This window comes from Amblyomma mixtum, chromosome 2 (genome assembly GCF_055824585.1).
Source record: "Amblyomma mixtum isolate Tamu chromosome 2, ASM5582458v1, whole genome shotgun sequence".
NCBI lineage: Eukaryota > Metazoa > Arthropoda > Arachnida > Ixodida > Ixodidae > Amblyomma > Amblyomma mixtum.
Genome location: NC_143013.1, coordinates 116264167 through 116285950, shown reverse-complemented (window position 1 = coordinate 116285950; position 21784 = coordinate 116264167). Strand labels below are relative to the sequence as shown.

General features: G+C 45.2%; 1 protein-coding gene across 6 annotated transcripts; it reads left to right on the top strand.

The window, feature by feature from the left end:
* Positions 1 to 204: 204 nt before the first annotated feature.
* LOC149360672 (thromboxane-A synthase-like) lies at positions 205 to 20183 on the top strand. Of its 6 annotated transcripts, none has more exons than XM_089569370.1 (15): positions 205 to 260; positions 1681 to 1777; positions 2892 to 2944; positions 3428 to 3524; positions 4088 to 4213; positions 5033 to 5267; positions 6584 to 6723; positions 10358 to 10475; positions 10824 to 10844; positions 11589 to 11667; positions 12307 to 12415; positions 14710 to 14798; positions 17328 to 17468; positions 18358 to 18523; positions 20106 to 20183. In XM_089569370.1, the coding sequence occupies exons 1-15, from the start codon at positions 208 to 210 to the stop codon at positions 20181 to 20183; spliced, it is 1602 nt and encodes a 533-aa protein (XP_089425496.1). In that variant the 5' UTR covers positions 205 to 207. The 6 variants fall into 6 exon arrangements, with proteins under 6 accessions (XP_089425496.1, XP_089425495.1, XP_089425494.1 ...); XM_089569369.1 differs by lacking the exon at positions 10824 to 10844 and adding an exon at positions 10739 to 10744 and having other exon boundaries at positions 208 to 260; positions 10358 to 10490; XM_089569368.1 differs by lacking the exon at positions 10824 to 10844 and adding an exon at positions 7149 to 7151 and having other exon boundaries at positions 208 to 260; positions 10358 to 10490; positions 11586 to 11667.
* The last annotated feature ends 1601 nt before the right edge of the window (positions 20184 to 21784 follow it).

The following is a 21784-nucleotide window of genomic DNA, read 5'->3' as shown; positions in this document are numbered from 1 at the left end:
ATCCCGTGTGGAATTGATTTTGCCCAAGATCGCGAAGCGTGCGCGATATTACATTAACTGGGCTCACTCTTAATATCGCGTGTATTCAATATTAACCTGCTGCCTAACTGAGCCCAGCTGGATCATGTCCTTCGCATTGGCTTTTCCAACTGCTGTTATCTTTTTTTTTTCTTTTTCCTCAGGATTAGGACGATAACAACATCCATCATGTGGGAGCTGGTCGTGGCCACCGTTGTCCTTCTCGCCGTCCATTGGTTGCTGTGAGTACTTTCGGAGTCTAAAGGAACCGGAAACTTTAACAAGCATAATAATAAAAACATGGCAGTAAATACTGTTAGTGTCCACCATGGTTCCTCCATAGGGCTGTCAGTTCAAGCGGATTGTAAAAGAACTGGCTTGATGAGGCGGGTGGCCGTACGCTGAATAGACGGACTATAATGATTTCTCTCCAACTACGAAAATTTAAGAAAGCCGAAGCGGCCTCATGGTTGTGCTCAGACAAGCGTTAAATGTAGGGGTTCGTGATAAAGTTGAAATTCCTTTTCATTTTCGGGGGTTCCTTGAACAGACTGGACCTGGCACGACTAAGAAGCCTTAATGTCCCAGCCTTGTGTGCTTGAATGAATCTCCTGTGATTCGCTCAGTTGGCATTGTTATGGAGTTTGTTAAAGTTTCTAGAATGAAAGATCTGCTCGAAATAACTTCATTGGCACCTTCTGCTCTCAGAGAAATAATTCTTATTGGTTGCTCGAGTCCATACTTTTACGCATAAAGGAACAAATGTCCATCGCGCCACTTGAAGCAATGTTCCAGCTCGACCACAACGGCAGGGCAACGGTACAGATATGGTCTTAGGAATTGCTATTCTCCACTACGTCATGGTTTACGGAACAATGTGTTTCAAAAAGCTTTCTTTTATTTTTTTGCTGTTTCATTCGAAACAGACTCACAGTTTCGGCATATGCTACGCAATGTCTTCCTTCTATTATGTTTTTGAAGCAACGACGACAGCAAAATTCACATTGAGTGCAACGCCGTGTTTCATTTTTCTTGTTACGTGAAATAAGCAGCTTTATATATGGTAAAGACTATTCATGTAACTCTGCTGCATTGTATATAAGGGAACGGTCACGCACGCGACATTAGCTATTTTTTACACGTCCTACAGTGAAAACGAGGTTCGAGATCCGGGTAATCGATTCAATCGTCATTCAATTCTGATTCCTTGTAGATGGTCACCACTGCCTTATATTCCGCTACCTTTTTAATCGCAATCACCAATTCGGCACGGAGAATGCTATGAATTCGAATGAGTGAAAGGAATAGGGTCACTGCACTTTGGCATTGTTCAGTTCCACAAGTTGATACCGGAATGAATTGGCTTGCTATAGCTGCAGGCTAGGACGCCACCGGCAGTAGCTACCAACGGCAGACAAAACGAAATTGTTTCGTAATACCGGCCTAAAATTACATCGCGAATCACTCTGTTTTCAGTAATCATATTACACAGCCAAAGTGGGCCAAACAGCAAAGGGCTTCGCAGCGAAGCAGGAAACCGGCTGGTTTAGATTTTCATCACATCAATTTCAAGAGTGACCTGCAGTTAGCCATTTTTTTTTTTTGGTGTGGTTGTGATTCCATTTCGCGACCATGTTTTAACGTTACGTTGGTTTCTTGCAGGAAGAGGCGAGAACATTTCAATTTTTTCAAGAATCTGGGCATACCTGGACCAACACCTAACATCGTTTTCGGAAACATGTGGGAAATATACAAAAAGGTGAGCATTTTGCCCAGACTGGCATCACCTGAGGTTAAAATAATCTTGAAAGAAAGAGTGGTCGTCATGAAATTTTAACAGCGAGGTTAAAGAAATGTTGATTATGTGTAAATGTGGCAGTGGGGTATATGACTGATCACTAGTCAGAAAAAAAAATTGCGCACGAAACTTCCACTCACATTTTCGTTTACCAGAGTAAAACTACAGTCGTAAGTTTCTAAACAACGCGCATTTAGGATTTCCATGTGCTCATGTTTCTCAGTCCATTTCACTGTTGCAACTGCCAAAGTTTCGCTTTCGCCAAGGGCTGTACACGCGTAGAAAAAGATTATATGTAGTTAAGAAAATTGGTTAAGTACATTTTTCCCGTTCTCTTCCCGATAAACAATTTCGTAGCAAGCTGCAATTACACCCTGATCAAGTTCTCAGTGGGATTAATCTATTTATAAATAAATCAATCAGTGAAGTTACCCGCAACCTGATAATAGTAAAAATATTTCTGTTAATGTTGAAAGACCTAGCTGGCCCCAGTCGTCAACATTTCATGAACTGAAGGTGAAAAAAATGCACTGTTTAAGGATTCCGAATAGTACGATTCCTTCTGAATGTCGTCATAAACCGGCGTGTCAACTAGAAATATTTGGCCATTAAAAGTACTAGAGCCTAAGTTTCCTTGTACAATATCGTGGTTGGCGATTCGTTATGACTTCTGAAATGATTACAAAATATACTCGGTATTCAAATGATGAGGCGAAAAGATTGGACGGAAAATAGCGAAAACGTCAAACAAGTCACGGTAATGCACATGACATGTCGACCACCAAATTTTTCCGTCAGCTGTTATTTTCCTATCATTTTATTGTAAAGCATCTAGATGCAAGCGTGCAGGTGTGATACGTTAGGCAGAAAGTATGAAGATCCAGAGACTCGGCATTGCTGAGCGAAATACTCCGTTTCTTTTTTTTGTGTGATTTTCATTTATAAGGCAGAGTTGCTTAAACTACAGGTCCGAGGTAAACAGTACTGACATTCTCAGCTGCTAATAACAATGATCGGTACAAATTTCAATTATGAAACTTTTTCTTATCTTATCAATGATGTATCTGTTTTACAGTCACCAGTAAAAGCTTACCGCGAATGGCTCGACAAGTACGGTGACGTGGTCGGGTAAGTCAGTGCATTTTTCATATTTTTCCCATCAAGGTCCCGCCAGTGGTCTCTAGATTCGCAAATCGCGTTTGCACTACTCTGCAAAATCAGTTTTGTGATTTTCTGCTGAATTTATTCAGTACAATAATTTCTTTGATGGCACCGTCCAAAAGCTACAGTTGTTCCGGTGCTAAGAAAAACAAAAATATTAACAATTTTCACCTATTTTCAAAAACGCTGTAGAAATAAATCGGACGCTGAAGTCATTTCAATTACGTAGCACGTAGCAACATTTCATGAACATTTTACTGACGTAAGTGCTGAAGCCTGTCCTGCACACTGGCGCCGCCGTGCGGTTCATAAAAGAGAGAGCTTTTCAGCGTCTGTAATTTGTAATTAATGAAAAAATAAAGAGCCAGGGCATGAGGGATCGCTGTTCACAAAACATAATTTAGTAACTGATTCACAAGAGTTAACGAATACTGATCCCTCATCTTTCAGGTACTACAACGGCTACCGGCCTGTCATCCTTGTGGCTGATTTGGAATTGCTCAAGCAGATTCAAATCAAGGACTTCCAAGACTTCACTGACAGAGGCGTAAGTCAGCATTCCTGCAGCGCTGCATCAGCTTGCTTAAGTAACGTCTGACCTAACCGAAACCTAACAAAAGCCAGTTCATTTCCAAAGTGAACGGCACATTGCGCACCATTTATACATAAGTGCAAAATTTCGTACAAGGTGTCATAGTGGTCGCAAACTTTAACTTGCCTCTAACAGCTTAAGGTGGGGCAGAAACGGTTACTGAATTTCTCGCCGGGCACTTTTCCAGAGTACTTTGGAAGATTGTCATTACAATAGTGCCTCAGAGAGAGTGACGCGCGGGAAAGTACTACAACAAGCCGTCATGCCTTCTGTGTTCACGCCAGCAAGGCAAGAAATTATCACGAAAATAAGCACCGGCCACAACTAGTCCCTTTCTGCGGCTAAGCAAATGGATTAAAACTACAGGAGCCGCAGCTGTGCACCAAGATTTCGCTGCAATAATTCTGCAAAATTAGACGCCTGGTGCTTCGTACTTGGCAACGCTCGTCAATCTCACGATGATTCTTCCTTTATGGCTGTTCGCTCTCCCTTATGCCTCGCGCCGCGTTTCCCCGCAGCTGCTGTTCCAGGCCAAGCGCCCCCCGAGCCCGCACAACAAGGGCCTGCTGCAGCTCACCGCCACCCGCTGGAAGGAGGTGCGCAGCGTCCTCACGCCTTCCTTCACCACCAACAAGCTCAAGATGGTGAGTGGCAAGAGTGACTGATCGGGCCAGTGATTGGGCCAGTCACTAATTCATAGCCACAACATTTGAAAAGAGCAGACAGTGCAAAAAGACAGAGGGACAAAAATCCAATGTGGTGGTGTTTGTCTCTGTCTTTCTTAAGTTATTTTTTCCTTTCTATTTTGGCTAAGGTGAGTGACCCGCATTGATCCCCAAGACGTTTTATTTATCTATTTTCAGACTAACCATTTGCCAAAAGACATGCCACTTTCTTCTGAAAGCTGTTGCATATTTACTGACGTTTTAAACAACCTTCCTTTTAATAAAGCATGAAATGAGTTACATGCTTACACTTTGAGTTTCCCGTGTCCGGTCTCATTCTGTCCGCTCTTTCTTGCCCATCTGCAGAGGTGCACGTGTGCAGAGTAAATGCACGCCTGCACTGCACCTGTGCTTTCCTCCGCACGTGTGCAGACATCAAAGGTCATTACACGGTCCAACGTCTTATATAGCTAGCGCTGTAATGTATGGGTTTCTGTGAGAGCCTATATCCGCAATACTTGGATAACACAACTCACCTGGATAATACGCGAACTGCGATGTATTCGCGAGCGTAGATGATAACTTCGAAGAGTACGTACACATGGGCATCTATGGGAGCTCCGTTAATACAGGTGCAACACGAAGATAACTACTGCAAACAGGAATACCCTAATACAGTTAAGCTGTCATGCAGTAGGGCAATTCGAATGTAAAACAGATTGGCCTTAAAGTCTTCCACGCTCTCAAGAAAACGAAGCACATTAATGGTATTCGCCTCGCTTTCCGTACCACCACTAGATGTCTCCAGGCATCATCTCAGCCGTGGAGAAACTGGTCTCCAAGATCGACCGGAAGGCGCAGACGGGCGAGGAGTTCGAGGCAGGAGAGATGTACGCTGCGCTAGCCCTGGACGTGGTCTGCAAGAGCGCCATGGGCATCGACTACAACCTGCAGGACCATCCGCGCCACGGCTTCCTGGTGTGCTGCCGAATGCTGTTTGGCTGCGCCTTCTCCGTCATTGCCGTGTTGCTAAGTGAGTCCCTGCCATGGCATAGTAGCTCAGCTATACGCAATTCGAGTTATGTCTCCGTTATGTGAAAGAGCCATTAAAATCAAGATCTCAAAGTTTTTGGCATATCTTTCGCAAAACATTACATTATGCTTTGCAAATACATTCTACCACAAATGAAGGAATATCTAGCAAAGGAAGAGACGGAAGCGATGTCCTTCGGAATGATACTTTCAGCGCTTTCGAATGGCGCGGACCAAGCACACAGGAGCGGTAGAGATTTTTCTCTTTAATTTTTTTTAGGAAAGCGAGAATGTGTACCCACACCAGAACATTGTAGGCAACAACGGAAACATGTTCACTCATGCACGCCAGCAACAAATTTCAGATACATTATCTCTTTTTTGATACTGCTGCTGACAGATCGTTATTGCAATCATAACCCCTCTGTGCAGAGGGCTTCCGAAAATTTCTTGTCCGGCTGATTTCTCAAATTTGTCAACAGACGTGTGTCGAAGAAGTCAAGTTTAACGGAGCACCACCTGCATTCATCAGCCAGGTGGTCCGGTGCCGATAGGGGTTTCCCTCATGCGCGATGGTCGCTCCGCCACTCATGCACGCATAACAGGAATATACGGGTGCGAGAAGTGAACTTTCCTAATGCAGTGCTGTCATAGATTACTCGAAACCACACTCACACGCTGGCGGTGCCTCGGGGCCAGAACAGTTCTCCTTCTCTTCGAGCTGTTATTGCAGCTTGGAAGCTTGTATTGCGTATGGTGTAGGTCTTGTGCAGATGGTATTTTTCTCGTGTGTTTGTGTCCATTGTGTACGTATTTTGTGTACTCTATTGTGTGTGGGTATTGCGCAGCTTGTAATGCAGGTGCAGTTATTGCATGCACATCCATTGGCAGTTCCTTTTTACGCGTCATTATCTCGTAGGGCATATGCGGTTTAAAGTCCCAAAGCTGCACGTAGTCTTTGTGAGTAAGCCCATAGTGTTGACTCCTGATTAATTTAGAACAGCTATGGTTCTTGCCCTGACATCGCACAGCACACGGCATTTCCGCATTTCGCCTGCCCCAAATGCCTCAACCGCGGCCGGAAGTCTACCCCGCGTCTTTGGGGACAGCAACCGAAACCTATAACCACTAAGACATCGTGGCTGGGGGAACATTACCTGCCTGTCTTGTTATGTAACCGTTCATCTATCTTAGGGCACTGCCTGCATACATGTCCTTGCTGCAATAGTTCAAGCCATGGCAGGGAGTTTCCAGACAAGGTTACTGTTTCATGTGCGACCCCGCTGTGTAGTGAAAAACATTTCGTGCTTTGCCCAGCCGCCTTTCCGGGCTCTGCGGCGCTGCTCAAGTTCATCAACTCCCGCTGGCTGCGGTACCAAAACAACGGCGTCCACCCTTTCCTCGAGGTCCAAGAGAAGTGCAAGCGAATTGTCACGCAGCGACAGCAGGATTCGTCGGTAAGGAGCGGAAATGGTCAAGGATTTCCCGAGCAGAGAACCGCATGTATTTGATGTGGCTGCCATAAACTAAGCTTTACGCAGAAGTTCACCACAATCCGGTCTTCCATGAAGAATTTCACGTAAATGGTGGCGGGGAAATCCGACATAAGGTCTTTCAGCGATACTTGATGCGTCATCAGTAGGTCCGGTTCTGGTGGAAACTGTGACAGCGCTGGAAAACTTTACGCACAAGCGGTGTGCTCAGTGACTAAACAGGACGACAATGTGCTCACGTGCTGCATTTGGGCTGGTTGGTATATCTTTAACCTTCAAGCAGTGCGAGAATAAAAAAAAAGTGTCACGGTTATTTTAACTTGGCCAAACCGATTACAGTGTGAAAGCACAGGCCAGCACACATGAAACAGTATTAACGTACAAAGAAGACGGTGTGCAATACACGGCACAAGAGTTGGTTGCAGTTTGATAGGAGGCATGTTCGGCTGCTGCGATAGACTAGTGCTTGGTGTTGGTTAGCGTATGAGTAATTTCGCACTAAAAAAATAAAGAATCTTGCGACTACAAGCCTGTTCGCAGACCTCAGTGGTTAATATGATGATGATAACAACTTTTGTTTCCACCGATGTAGGAGGCCCCCTACTCCCCGTCCCTGGCACGCAGGCCTAGGGGACGGGACCTCCGCGACTAAAGACTGGCGAAGATACATTGTCTCTTCGCGCCTTCAGCCGCCAGGCGGACAGCTCGTTTCTGGTCGGCGGGGACCTCGCTTCGCAGAAGGGCCTCCCAGGCTTCTCTACTCTTAATATTGTCCTCAGCACCCGGGGATCCAGGGCATTGCCAAATTATATGATCGAGGGTCCCCCTCGCTCCGCAGGTCTTACATTTGTCAGCTTTTTTATCGTCTAACGTGGTTTGAAATAACCAGACAGGGTTAACGAAATTTCCGGCCTGTAATCGTCGCCAGGCGATGGCCTCTGTATTGGTTAAGTTTGGATCTGGTGGTGGCATTAGACGCCTGCCTAACCTGTAGTGCACGGCGATTTCCGCGTATGTTTGCAAACGTTCGTCCATCCCCTGGGGGTCGGGTGGCTCTACAGTTACCCGGAAGTAGAGATCTCGGGCTAACATGTGGGCCGCCTCGTTACCGGGGACGGATGTGTGTGCTGGGACCCAAATTGAGGTGATCTTGCGATCAATTTTGGCTGCGGACAGAATTCAAGCCGTTTCTGGCGAGACCCTGCCCTTTCCGATGTTGCAGATTGCTGTTTTGCTGTCACTAAGAATCAAACTAGCCTTGGTTCCGGCGCAAGCAAGCGCTATTGCGACCTCCTCGGCCGTATCTATGTTTCTACTCCTAATAGAGGCGGCGGCGACTGGTGCACCTCGGCCGTCGACTACTGAGGCGACCGCCGCCCCCGACCTGCCACTCGCTGCGTCCACGTATGCAACCTCATTTGCCCTGAAGTTCCCGGCCCTTTTAACCAGCGCCTCCGCCCTCTTCTCCCGTCTTTCCCTGTGATGTTCTGGGTGCATGTTGCGGGGGAGGGGGGGAACGATGATATTCTGGCGACATTGTGGCGGTAGGGCGACCTTGTCGCATATGCCCCTACCTACTTTTCGGCCGACCCACTCTAAGATGGTCCGGCCCGTATTCGTTGTACTCAGTCTTTCGAGCTGGGCGATTCGCACCGCCTCGGCTAGTTCAATCCAAGTATTATGCACCCCCATTTCCAACAGGCGGTCTGTAGAGGTGGAGATAGGTACGCCCAGCGTCCTCTTGACGCAACGCCGAATAATTGCGTCGATCTTCTCTCTCTCGTTTACCCTAATATCGAGGAATGGCGTGGCATAGCATATTCGGCTAATAATATACGCCTGCGTCAGTTTCAAGAGGCTACTTTCTTTGAGGCCCCTGCCCTTCAGCGCGACCCTCCTGAAGATCCCTGTTACTTGCGCAGCGTAGTTGCTGAGCTTCTTGATCGTTCCTTCATTGTAACCGTCCTCTTGGATAAAAAGTCCGAGGATCCTGATGTGACTAACTTTCGGTACAACTTTGCCCTCTACCTTAATTTCAAAATTCCAGTCGCGCTTGCACCGGAGCGCTTTCGGATTGTAAACAAAGAGTTCCGATTTCTGCGGCGAACACACAAGGCCCCTTTCGGCCGCGTAGGACATTACAGTGTCTGCCGCTGCCTGCAGCCGCTCTTCTATGCTACCGTCACTACCACTGTTCAACCATATGTTGATGGCATCTGCGTACAAGCTAAATTTTATGCCGTCTATATTCCTGAGTGCGGCGGGAAGGCCCCTCATTGCCACGTTAAAAAGGAAGGGGGAGAGCACCGATCCCTGTGGCGTTCCCTTACTTCCCAGGTAAACCTTGGGGAATTCTAAGTCCTCAAATTTTAGTTTTATCGTCCTGTGCGACAGGAAATCCTTGATGTAATTATACGTCCTTTCGCCAACACCTATGTCCTGAAGCCCCGCAAGGACGGCCGCATGCTTAACATTGTCGAAGGCTTTGGTTAGATCTAAACCTAAAATCACCTTCGCGTCTTTGGATCTCGAATTTATAATGTCATGTTGCAGGCGAAGCATCACGTCCTGCGTACACAAGCCCGATTAGAAAATTTCATGGAGCAGAACGACCTGTGGCCTCAGTGGTTAATAGCCTAGAGTGTGACGTATTCAAAATGCAGTCAGTGAAGAAGGTAAAAAAAATTCAGGGGGCACTTTGACTGTCTAAAGCACGTAGAGGCCAAAGCGTTTTCCGCACCCCTTTGCCTATGTGACACTGGTGACGTCACCACTGGTAAAGTCCCACATAATTTATGACGAAGTAATGGCAAATTACTAATTAATTACTAATTACTGATTAATCTCTCAGCACTAATTGACTGCCAATTAATGGTGCTTAAGCTTCGCCTTTAGGAGTGCAACGCGACAGCGTATTGTAGCGCTGCCAGGGAGTCCACGGAACGCCACCATCCGTTCTGCGCGATGCCTTGCCCTTTGAACGCAACGCTTTTTGAGGAAAGGAGATGGCGCTGTAATTCTCAGTCATCTCGGTGGACACCTGAACCGCACCGTACAGGAAGGGAGGAAGTGGCAGTGAAAGAAGGAAGAGGGGTCGTAATGAAGAAACTGAAAACTGTATTTGAGGAAAGGAAATCACGCATTAACTGTCGCACATATCTCGGTGGACACCCATCAAAACGCGGACACATCTGTTGACAGGACACGGCTGCCGGCACGAATTGCTAACGACAGCATGAGGCATTAAAGGCTTTAGCCTTAATATTTACTTAAATAATGATGTATCTTTTAAAGTTGACATGCTAAATGCATGGATTTTTTTACATGAATCTATACCTTCCTGAGTATTGTTTTAGTTGCAATGTATGACATCTAATTTTATGCATTTTTTGCGTTGCTAGAAGCTTTTGATTCATCGGGAAGAAATACATTCACAAAATCCCCGCCTGTCCCTGAAAGTGACTACATAGCATCATCGCATTGCACTATCACCAACTATAACGGCCGACCTCTCAGTGGTCTGAGCATAGCGAAAGTTCCCTGAATGATCGGGAAATATAGATATTATTGTTTCATTGTTCGACCCACCCTTTTGTAGCTCCGCCAGAAGGACCTGTTGCAGCTCATGATCGACGCGAAGGAGTCACGCGTCGACCTCGGCTCGGTCACATCCACCCAACTCACAGCCGCGGATGACAACGAGCAGGAACTGCCCAGTGGAGCAGTCACTGGTGAGTGCTTGAATGACATAAATCCCTACCGCCGTAATCTGAGCCAACTGCGTCTCCATTCTTCAGCCATCCCAACACACTAGAAAGATTTGCGCCGGGCACTTTTGAGCGGCGTCAAGTGATTAGGTGTCTAGCTTCATGTTAAACAAGAGCAGCTTGCTTTTAAAGATGCTCAACGAAAGACCCGCGGGCATTTGAAATCGGAAGCAGGCACCGCTGTACTAGAACTCTTATCTACGCTTCAGGAGCTGCACGTCCTTAAATAGGAAATACTGGTAATTTATCTGCTGCAATTAGCCTTAAGATTCTCTTTCAACAAGGTGGTAAATTTAGGCCCTGCACCTACATCGAATGGTTCGCGGTAAACAAAGCTTCACAGATATCCTCTAAAGTTTTCCGTATGCTTTAAAAAGAAAGGTGTAAAAAGAGTGTAAACGGTCCTCTTGCGCATTCCTTTATATGAAAGAAAATGCGCTTGAGGACAGCTTGCCGCCTTTTCGCTCTCCTATGGGCGTCTTCATGTTTAAAGCATATTCCCGTGGCCGAAAACAACGCACTAGATGTCACATTCACGTAGCAAAAGTCTGAAAAAGGAAGCTGTGTGCCTCCAAAGCAGTCGTACGCTGACCAGCGTTAAGCATTCGTATCTCTGTGGTTCACTGTTGTGTAACTGACACTTAAAGAAGTTGTCAGTTATGGTCGACGCTAGCGTAGAAAACTCAAAATCACTAGACTGCCTATCAATAAAAAAAAAGTTTGTCTCTTCACAGATCCGAATCAAGAAAAGTTGCTTCTGACTGATCAGTGAAAGTAGCGCACGAGAAAAGTTGGTTGCAGCCATTGCAGTAGGATCACGGAACTGGACACAGGCAAAAACTTCACATCATCGTCGAACAGAATAAAATAAATTTTTTTATGGTTGTTATATTTAGACTGCGTAGCAACAGCTAGGACAGATGAGTTGTTGTTCGTTCCTTGTCTTCTTTCTTTTCGTTTATACACTACTCATTTAGATAATTTCTTGTTTGTTTAATACATGCGTGTGTTTTGCCTAAATTCTTCTCAGCTAAAAAGGTCGCTGTGTGTCTCATGCAGAAGGGAACTTGTCCATCTTCAACAAGGCTGTCTTGGATGACGACGACATCACACAGAACGCATTTGTCGTCCTCGTCGCTGGGTACGCCGCGCTGGCCATCACTATCTTCTTAGTTTTTATTCATTTCTATGCATTAAACAGGATCAACCAGTTAGGCCTAATGGGCATACCAGTGGCTTTATTCACAAAACTCCTCTCATGTAAACCCTAACCGTGATTGGTCGCGGTTTTTTGGTGGACATTCTGGTTACCCAAGTTGATAAAGTCTGCTCAGTCAACGCTACACAACTTTATTCTTGTCAGTGCGACGCCGACAACCGTGTAATCTAATTAGCCACGTAGGATAACACTGCAGGTGTGTTCTATGGAGACCCCAACTGGGTCTGTTTAATTTTCTTCATCTTATTAATGTGATAGCATTAAAAGTCTAATCTAGAAAAAAAATTATTCGTCTGTCAAAAAATTCGCCCATTGGCTGGAGAGAAGAGACATCAACACAGAAGATAGTTCCCGTTTACTGGAGGAAGGTGACGTCACCAGGCCGGAAGTGACGTGAATTCTGGTAAAGCCACCAACGGCTTCTAATAGTATCGCACTGCTAACACGTAAAGTAATTAGACATCTCTGTAAATTATTTGTTACATAAGTTTATATTTTATTTGCTTCGGAAATTTATTCTTTCTTGAGATATTCTCCCTTTATGCCTCTCCGCCTGAACAGGTTCGAGACGACGAGCAACACCATGGCACTGGTGACGCACATGATGACACACCACCCGGAAGTGCAGGAGAGGATGAGGGAGGAACTGCTTTCGGTTCTGGGACCCGACGTGAGTATAACACTCGCCTACATTTAGAAGCTGCCTCGACCTCGCAACTTGGAGACAACACACGACTGCATTGTCAACCATTCATAAGAATAAGGAAATGATATGGTCAGTTCAAATCGAAGTACAACTCATACGCCGTAATGGATGTAAAACAGGCATTATTTCGTTTTATTTTAAACCACAGCATGAACACAGAAACTGCTCATGGTTACCAGATAGTATGAATTCGATGGTTTTAATCTTATGCTCTCGAGTAGTCAGCTTTCGTGCTGCATTCGCACTGAACCTTATAACACCATGATGCGTAAGTACTGCAGTAGCCCAGATTTGAAGATGTTTCTGCCGACACAACCACTTAATTGTTACTAAATCCGCACTTCCATTTCCATATATTCTCAGTGTATGAATATTGGCCTCCGAGTCGTGTAGACCAAATAACTAAGCTTTCGTGGTTTTTTTACACCATACCCTTTCATCGTAAAATGCTAACAAACATTTCGGCACAACTATCCTCAGTGCGCTTATTAGCACAAATCACACCTGAACAGAAGTGTGAAATAGAAGTGAGCCGTCCACAAATCGATTCCAACACAAATGAGGTTATCCTGGTAATCTGCCTCGGGTTATCAGTATTTGCGCACAACCTCGATAACGACATTCCGAACCTTTGTAATGGGTTTCTGATAGTTTCACCTACTTTTTGCTAAATACGCTTATGTCCTTTCAGACGTTTGCGCATGGTTTCAAACGCTGTGTTAAAAAAGTATTTTGTGGCATCAATACATTTGGTGTATTTTGCAAAGAGAAATGCAAATCTAAACCAACGGCCCAGGAGGTGCCACTGATTGTTTTTGACCCCGTGGTCTCAGGCGCTTTCCTGGGGAAGTAGTCAAAATAGACGACCGACACAAGAACTTTCACCTGGCAAGGTAGTCTTTGGATTATAGCGTTTTCGATCATTTATGCGAGCCCCATACCATGTGAAACTTATTATCGCACAAATTTCGAAAGCTGTATAAATCTCGTGAATGATGGTCTAGGAAATTCACAAAATATTTAAGCTGAATTTTCTCGTGACAGCTTCTTGTTTTTCACGTGAGGTTTAACTCACACTAGCGAACAAAACGAGCACTGTAAACCAATAAAACATAACACCTGGATAAATCAGCGTCCGGAGAATTATGTTTTTCTGGTTCCAGTGATAAGTGTCTTGTTGCTGTTTTTTTATTTATTTATTTTTATTTATACATACTGCAGCCCTATTGGGCTATTGCAGGGGTGGGTGTGAACAACAATGTAGGAAAACATGGAGCACAACAATGGCAAACATCCGAAACAGTACGAGTGAAAACAAGAAAAACGGAAAACTATTGAATAGCCGCTAAAAACAGCTCTAAAGGAAGAGAGCGAGTAGAACCGGGTAAACAATTCCAATATTCGATTGCACGCGAAAAAAAAACTATTTGAAATTGTCCGTGCGGGCAAAATAAGGCGTGATGTTTAGGCTGTGGTGACTTCTAGTTTTAGATGGCATAGCAGGGATTAGGTAATCATTTGCAGAGGTCCGGCAGGAAGAGTTAATAATGCAATACAAAAATTTTAAAGACTCAGTCCTTCGTCGAGATGAGAGTGGTTGCAGGCCCAGTGATGAAAGTGGTGTGGAAGGCGAAAAATCTCTACTAAACCGGTGGCATATGAAGCGAACGGCTTTCTTCTGCACTGCCTCGATTTGGTTAATTTCGCGTTGCTTGTGCGGGTTCCATACAGGGGAGGCGTATTCAAGTAGTGGACGGATTAGCGATTTAAACATTAGTAGTTTCGTATCTCTAGGAGCAGCTTTTATTGTGCGACGGAGGTATCCTAACTTTTTAAGTGCCTTTGAGGTTATGAAATCTATATGTTTGGACCATGACATACTGGGTGTGAAAATAAGACCGAGGTATTTGTATTGACTCACACTCTGGATGGGGGTATTGCTAATTGTGTAAGTAAACACGGAAGGTGTCGTTCTATTAGTGAAAGTCATAACAACCGTTTAGCGGATGTTAATAGTCATTTGCCATGTAGCACACCAAGAGCTAAATTCTGAAAATGATTTCTGAAGGTATAAGTGATCATCAAGGCAGGATATTTTGTGATACAACATGCAGTCATCAGCATACAAACGTAGGTTACAGGTGATGTTACAAGGTAAGTCATTTATAAAAATAAAAAAAGCAAAATCAGTGATCTGCTTCAGAGTCTCGGTAAAAGTATACAACCTGAATTAATTTTCCTACCCATTTGTCCTGCAGGAACCGATCACGTACTCCACCATCCAAAAGCTTACCTACATGAACGCTGTCATTCAAGAAACCATGAGGATGTATCCACCTGCATTCGCGTGAGTACATCTTTCCGCATGAATTTCACGTGAGTTAAAAGATAGGCCGAAGGAGATAGCTCTTGCACCACTTGGTGCTTTCTTATATAGGACAGCCGTTTTCTCCCTTGGATATACGCCTACAGCGATACAGCCCTGCAAACGACTGCGAAGGGCAGGTTTGTAGGTACAAGGTCGGTCAGAAGTTCCCAGGCCACAGGGTCTGCTTCTGAGCAGTATACAGGCAGTTACGACTCCCCCGACGTGCTAAATATCTGTAGAGGGTTCTAACCTCTGAGAACCTTGATAGCTTTATCGGCACCTTAAGTGTCCGGATATACCGCTGAAAAGTAGACCCTGTGGCCTGGGAGCTTTTGACCGACCCTGTACATGTTCTACATCTCGACCCTACAACTATGAGTTTTGAACGTTCGCCGCAAGAGGCAAGGTGCTAGCGCAAGAGAACGCTGACAGTGAACAGTGAACAGCATGAACGACGACACAGAACGCTACACAGAGCGTTCTATGTCGCATTTTTGTTCACTGTCCGCGTCTGCTTGGGCTATAGTAGGACACAACTTAACAAAACCGCAATTCCTAACACTGGGTCGCGATCCGCGATGTCCTGTATTACTCCGCTGGCCAATCGCAACAGTAAACGAAAACAGATTTTTTAATGTTTGACTATATCAAACATCCACGCATCAAAATTCTAAACCTCATAATTAATTTTTTTTTTCTTGTGACAAGCTTCTTATTCAGGTAATAAGCAGGCAGGTAATAGTCAGGCAGCGGACTATTTTTTCGTCGTGGAGGAGTTCTGTGCGCGAAGGCTGAATGTGGGCGGAGCTTCACTGCAGACTTAAGTTGTATCCGACTGCAGGGCAGTTTTTTCTTATTTCTTTTTTAAGCCCAAACTAATATCTGTCAAAGCTTAGTCAATCAGCGTTTTGTTATCCCCGCTATGAACTTTATCCACTGACTGCATCGACCATATGCTGCTGATTTACGGGGTCCCCGTGTCATAACTTGAGCACATTGTCCCTCCTGTCCGAGAGAATGAAAACACAGCGACGCCACATGGTACCGCAAAGCCTCACTTCATTTATTCACAAATGAAAATTGGGTCACTGACCAAGTCGAAAGATGAAAATGACGTTTCGGTTCCCATACGGGGCCCTTGTTCACAATAAGGCTGTCACAGAGGAAGGGATGGTTATATACGCTTCAGAATCTTCTGCAATCTTCTGCAATCTAAGGCTAAGATTGCAGAAGATTCTGAAGAGTATATAACCATCCCTTCTTCTGTGACAGCCTTATTGTGAACAAGGGCCCCGTATGGGAACCGAAACGTCATTTTCATCTTTCGACTTGGTCAGTGACCCAATTTTCATTTGTGAATAAATCATGCTTCGCCCTGACCAGACGGTGTTCCGTCGAACCTTGGACTATAAAGCTCACTTGCCAGCCAAGCCCATATCTGTAGGGTGAACGTGCCAAACATATCTCATTCGTGCACTTTCACAACCGACTTTGGTACATTCTGCTCAGAAATACAGCGGCATGCTCATTCCGGAAGAAAGTACGGGGTCGGACAAAAGTCCTCATTCTTTTGTGCCTTATATTCTGGAACTTGCGGCACATATGAAGCTATTAAGGCATTCATAGATGGGGATGAGCCTTCTCACCTGCCCGGAGATTCAGAGCGCCGGGAGTGCCGTAAATTCCCCACTACAAGGCTCAAAAGCAGACTACGTGGCCTAAGAACTTTTTACCAGCCCTGTGCGTTTGTTAAGGTAAAGTTTGTGTCCCTATGCGTTTGTTAACCTAAAGTTTGCGTGCGCAGTTTACCGGGCAGTCTTTTCCTGCAAATTCTCCTCGTGATATTGCATTGCCGTAATAGCGAGAACGAGAGCAACCTTGAAACCAGAACATACCATACCCACAAATCAGGACAAAGGCATTTTTAAACGGGAAGTATTTTATGAGCGCATTATTTTTCCATATATTGTAAGATCTCACTACAAGAATAAGTACACCCACAGATCTCCCATCCACCAGGCTTGCATTTTTTTACTATTAACGTTTTTGCTATCGTCAAAAGCGTTCCCCATTGGTTTTCTATGGCAGTCTTAACTTCTCAATGCAAGCGGTGGAAAACTTAAAAAAAAAAGATTCAGCTACACATAGGAAGAACGGGTCATTACCTTAAATATTTTCTCAACAGTACCTCACAATTTTCTAATATTAAAAACTTTTGGCCAAGAATGCTAAACATATGATCGTCAGGCACATGTCTAAGGCTCAGGCCTGCGCCTCCTCTATAAAGCGCTGATCAGGCTTAGGGACTCATAGCAGAAGAGTGGATGGCCTCTCCTTTGTTCGGGACGCAGTACATTCTCCACAGCGTAACGGAAACTAACGCCACAGTCCCCTAATGTCTGCTCTCTTGGAATTCGTCCCTGCTGCTCAAAGATCGCATGCAATGACTCAGTCGATGGCATATCTCTCATTTTCAACTATGACTCACTGTCTCTTATTCTTGTGTAGCTTCGTGACCCGTGAGGCCGTGGTGGACAAGCAGTACGGCAAGATTCGCATTCCGGCCGGCACCGCAGTCATGGCCGCTGTCGAGTACATTCACCACGACCCCCGACACTGGGAGCAGCCGGAACGATTCGATCCGGACAGGTAAGTCGACTGTTGTACAGTTGAAAGCATCCTTCAGTGCCATGTTCTTGGGAAGGATGTGCAGGGACATTAAAGGAGCGTTTTTAGCTCTCCGGGTAACGCTTGAGGTCGGCTAATGAGCGCTCAGAGCGCTCCTCTCCAGCAAAGCATGGCAGCGGCGACATGAAGGCGCACAACAATTGTACACGTTATAGCCTACGTGTATTGCATTTGCAGGGTAGGAGAGTTCTAGGACGCATACAATGTAGTAAATGTCAGAGCTGTGCGCTTCATTAACGCTGTACTGCGGTTTGATGGCCACAAACGTCAAATTTGCCAGCGTGAATTTGCAGACACACACATTCTCTGCATATTATTGTGTTTATAGTGCGAGCTATGGCGCTTCTAAGTGCGGGATGCGCCAGTGGACGCCATTCATAAGAGTGGGGCCGCAATTGATCACAGTCATGGCTATCAACAGGTAAGCCAGATAAGAGCGAGGAAAAAAGGAGACTGGAGATGAATTCAACTTGAACACGTATGATGGTAGTGCCTCACTACGCCACCGAAAGGACTCGTCCTAAAACGGTCTCGCTTCATTTATACCAATGTTCAATTTAGCAAGAACGCTTTCTTGTTCAGACAAATTGTTGAGGTGAATTGCATTACTGATCTCATCCACTGTGGATGAGGGGCTGACTTACACATCGCGCATCATCCTGTCTGCTATAGCACTTTGATGGTGCGTCTGACGAACCAATGTCCGGCGTTAGATCTTTTTTTTTCTATCGCCAAAAATAAAGCATAAGCCCCCGCCAGAAGTGACCAGAGCATCCTCTGCGTACTTTTTTGAACGAATGCATGAAAGCGCGAGCGACACGAATGGAAACACTGCGACTCCTTTCCGCAGGTTCCTTCCTGAGAATAAGTCGCGGATCAACAGCATGGCCATGCAAGCCTTCGGCAACGGTCCACGCAATTGTATCGGCATGCGTTTCGCCCAGATGGAGCTGCGCTACACGTTCGCGCACATCTTGCGGAAATACAGGCTCGAAAAGACCGAGAACAGCGAGAAGGTGGGTGGATTCATGTCTCCATATAATGGCTGCTTTCTGTGAGAAAGAAACAGCACAACTTCTTCGCAATATTATCAGTTATTTGTATCTCAAGGGCTTTTATCATGGCATACATCAACCTACAAAGAAGGAAATAAACGCAAGATAACTTAAGCTTTCTAAACGGGCAGATATAAGATAAACGCCTTTCTAAGGGAAGGAAGGGAAAACTTTATTTGCACTAATGGTTTTTCCTGCGGTTTGGGGGCATCTTCAGAGAGGCTTCTCCGCAGTCACGTATCAATCTTTCGCCTTTCTAAGGGAACAAAGTAGGCTCTCTACTTCCCATGTGTTTTGAAGCGTACTTAAAGGGTCTCTGCGGACAAATTAAAGTTGACCTGTGTCGATGGGGTGCCCTGCGTTTAATTACAGAGACCACTCCCACCAAATAGGCTGCTTTGATAACCTAGATAAGACCAAGAAACGAAATATAGTTGTCGCCATCAATGGCCGACTTCGCAAGTAAACTGCGCTAATCGACACCAAAATATTTCGCGGATCTCAGAGGCTAGGGTACATCGCGATTCAGTTCAAAACGGTGGCAACCAGTCCTCGGAGTGAACGTGACGAGTTTGAATCAGGTGGACAGAAATTTTTAAAATTCGGATTCTTGGTTTGTTTTTTTTTTTTGTTTTTTGCTGCCGAAGACGTTAACATAGTCAGGAACAGCCAGATGATTAATTATTGCTGCAAACAATAACTGGGGCAAGTCGGCCGGCTCATTTGGTTTCTTTATCTTACTCCCTGTTTCCTCTTCATATACATGGACCAGGGGTATACCTGTTTTTATTGCTTTGCTTCAAAAATAACAGTTTCGCAATTTTCACCCAAAACTATAGCTATTTGTTTTGTTCTGCAGAATGACACTCATAGAAGGAAACCTATAGACTTCGCAGGTGTCTTTGTAGTTCAGTAGCTTTACATCTTTATGCAGACCAAGTCGGAAGAAATATCAGCCCTCTATCTTTGGTTTTTCTGATATTGGGCAAAATGTCACAAAAAGGTTACACTTTCAGGTATTTGGGGTAAAAAAAATTGCACATTTTTTTTTTTTTTTGGGGGGGGGGGGGTGGGGGGGGTGGGGCGGGGCGGGAACAGCATACGCTGCAATATATCTTTAGTAGCCACTAGCCATGCAGTCAGACCTAGTGTCCCTTTTACGATCCTCAGTATTTCACTTTGCTTCTATGGCCTACTGTGTCATCTCTACTGCATCTTCTCCGGTAAAGTACGTTCGACAACGGTCGACTTTAGGCAACAGTATCGCATTTTAGCGCCCCGAGGACAACGCAAGGCATCACTTGGAATATCACCGGACGTTAACCTTGACCGTGCAGCAATCTCTGGACGTGCAAGCTGCAGTAAATATAGCCTGCAGTAGAGTGTGGCCTTTCCTCAGCTCCGCGAAATGGCTCGGCGACTCGCGTAGTGTTGCTTTCGCAACAACATGTTCTGCGCGACAGGTGCACTTGAATCGACTTTTGCCGCTGATCAACACTTCTTGAGGATGCATTCATACTTTCATATTTCCTTTTTATCACAGGACCCGCCAAGCATCGAGATGAACCCCATCATTCTGAAGATCAAGAATGGCGTCAAGGTCAGGGCAGTGCCGCTGTGATCAAGTCGCTCGTCAGATGGCCTGGCTGGCAGCCCAACACATCTCTCTTTTTTTCCCGGCGCCAGAGGATCTTATCGTTATGCATGCGCCGAAGCGTTGCATTTCCGCGTGGCACGTATTGTGAGACGGACTTCGCCTAAACTAGCACCATCGGGTGCTGAAAAAGCTGGTCTCTTTCACGCATCCCGAAGAATAAAGGAAAGCTGGGCGAGTTCGTTCAGCTTGTACAGCATGGCGCAGAAAAACGAATTCAGCACAAAGGCAAGACAGGACAGGAACCGGAAGTGTTCTGTCTTGCCTTTGTGTCGTGTCCGCTTTTCTGCACTGTATTTTATATTCCGAAGAAGTCGCATCTATTTCTCCACTTGCATGTTCCTCAAGAAGATGCTGACACTGTAATATATACTTCATCTGCCGAACGTTGTCGGATTTTTGACGTACGTCGCAGCTGCTAAAGCACTGTACAAGAGCCAAATAAACATAATAAAATTTGCATCGCACGTTAGTCTGTGTATCTTCTGTACGCTACAAGCAGCACAAAGATGACGAGCTCATTAAGTTCATGAACGGTAATGCTAGCAGTGACCAATAACAACGGGGATCGAGCATCTAGTGCATTCTTTTGATTAAGGTGTGTAATGGAACCCCCCGGCAGGAAAGGAAGTGCACATATTATCCCACAGGCTCAAAAAGATGGAAGGTAATTTCAGTGCAATACTGCCTGTTTTCGTTATATTCATTCTCTGTCTATACATAGATGCAACACCCGTAGGGGCAGCCTGCACCAAAGTGCGTGGGCGACAGCATACAGCCATGCTGGCCATGCGTCAAGGACACTTCTTTTTATGGCCTTTATTTTCATGTCCAGCAGCGTTCTCGAAAACCGAATGATCTAGTAGCAAATAAAAAAACAACTGCATTTAAACGACGATCCTGGTGTACAAAAATCCGAAAAAGAGACAGAGGTTGAGGAAGGGGAGTCTAATGCGGCCCTGCTTCTTGCCTTATAGAAAGACCCTTCAGCCGAACAACACTTTTGTCGTTATTTTTATTTATTTATTTATTTATTTACTTATTTATTAGTACCCCAAAGGTCCCACTGAAGGGGTATTACAGAAAGGGGGGGGGGGGGGGAATATTCAGCAGTAAATTTCTTCGATGAACGATCTGAATGACGATGAGTCGATCTAATCCACGATGCGTTTGGCAGGCCATTCCAGTCCCTTGCTGTGTGAACGAAAAATGATGGCAGATACGCAGAAGAGAGGGCAGGGGAGGGTATAAACGGTCTTCCCGTGGTTTGTGCGTTTGGAGATGCGATGTGCGGGGCTGATAATGGAGTTAAGAAATGGATGATAATAGAACTTACGAAACCGACACAGTCTGGAAATTTTTTGGCGGTTCGCTAAGGTTGTGAGATGAGCGTTGCGCTTTAGTTCAGTTACACTTACATGTTAAGAATAGGCTGAGAAAATGAAACGAGCTGAGCGATTTTGTACACATTCGAGAGTAGTGGAAAGCTTAGGGTCCCAGATCGCGCATGCATATTCTAATTTGGGACGAATAAGTGTTAAATAAGCAAGGGATTTCACTGATGGGGG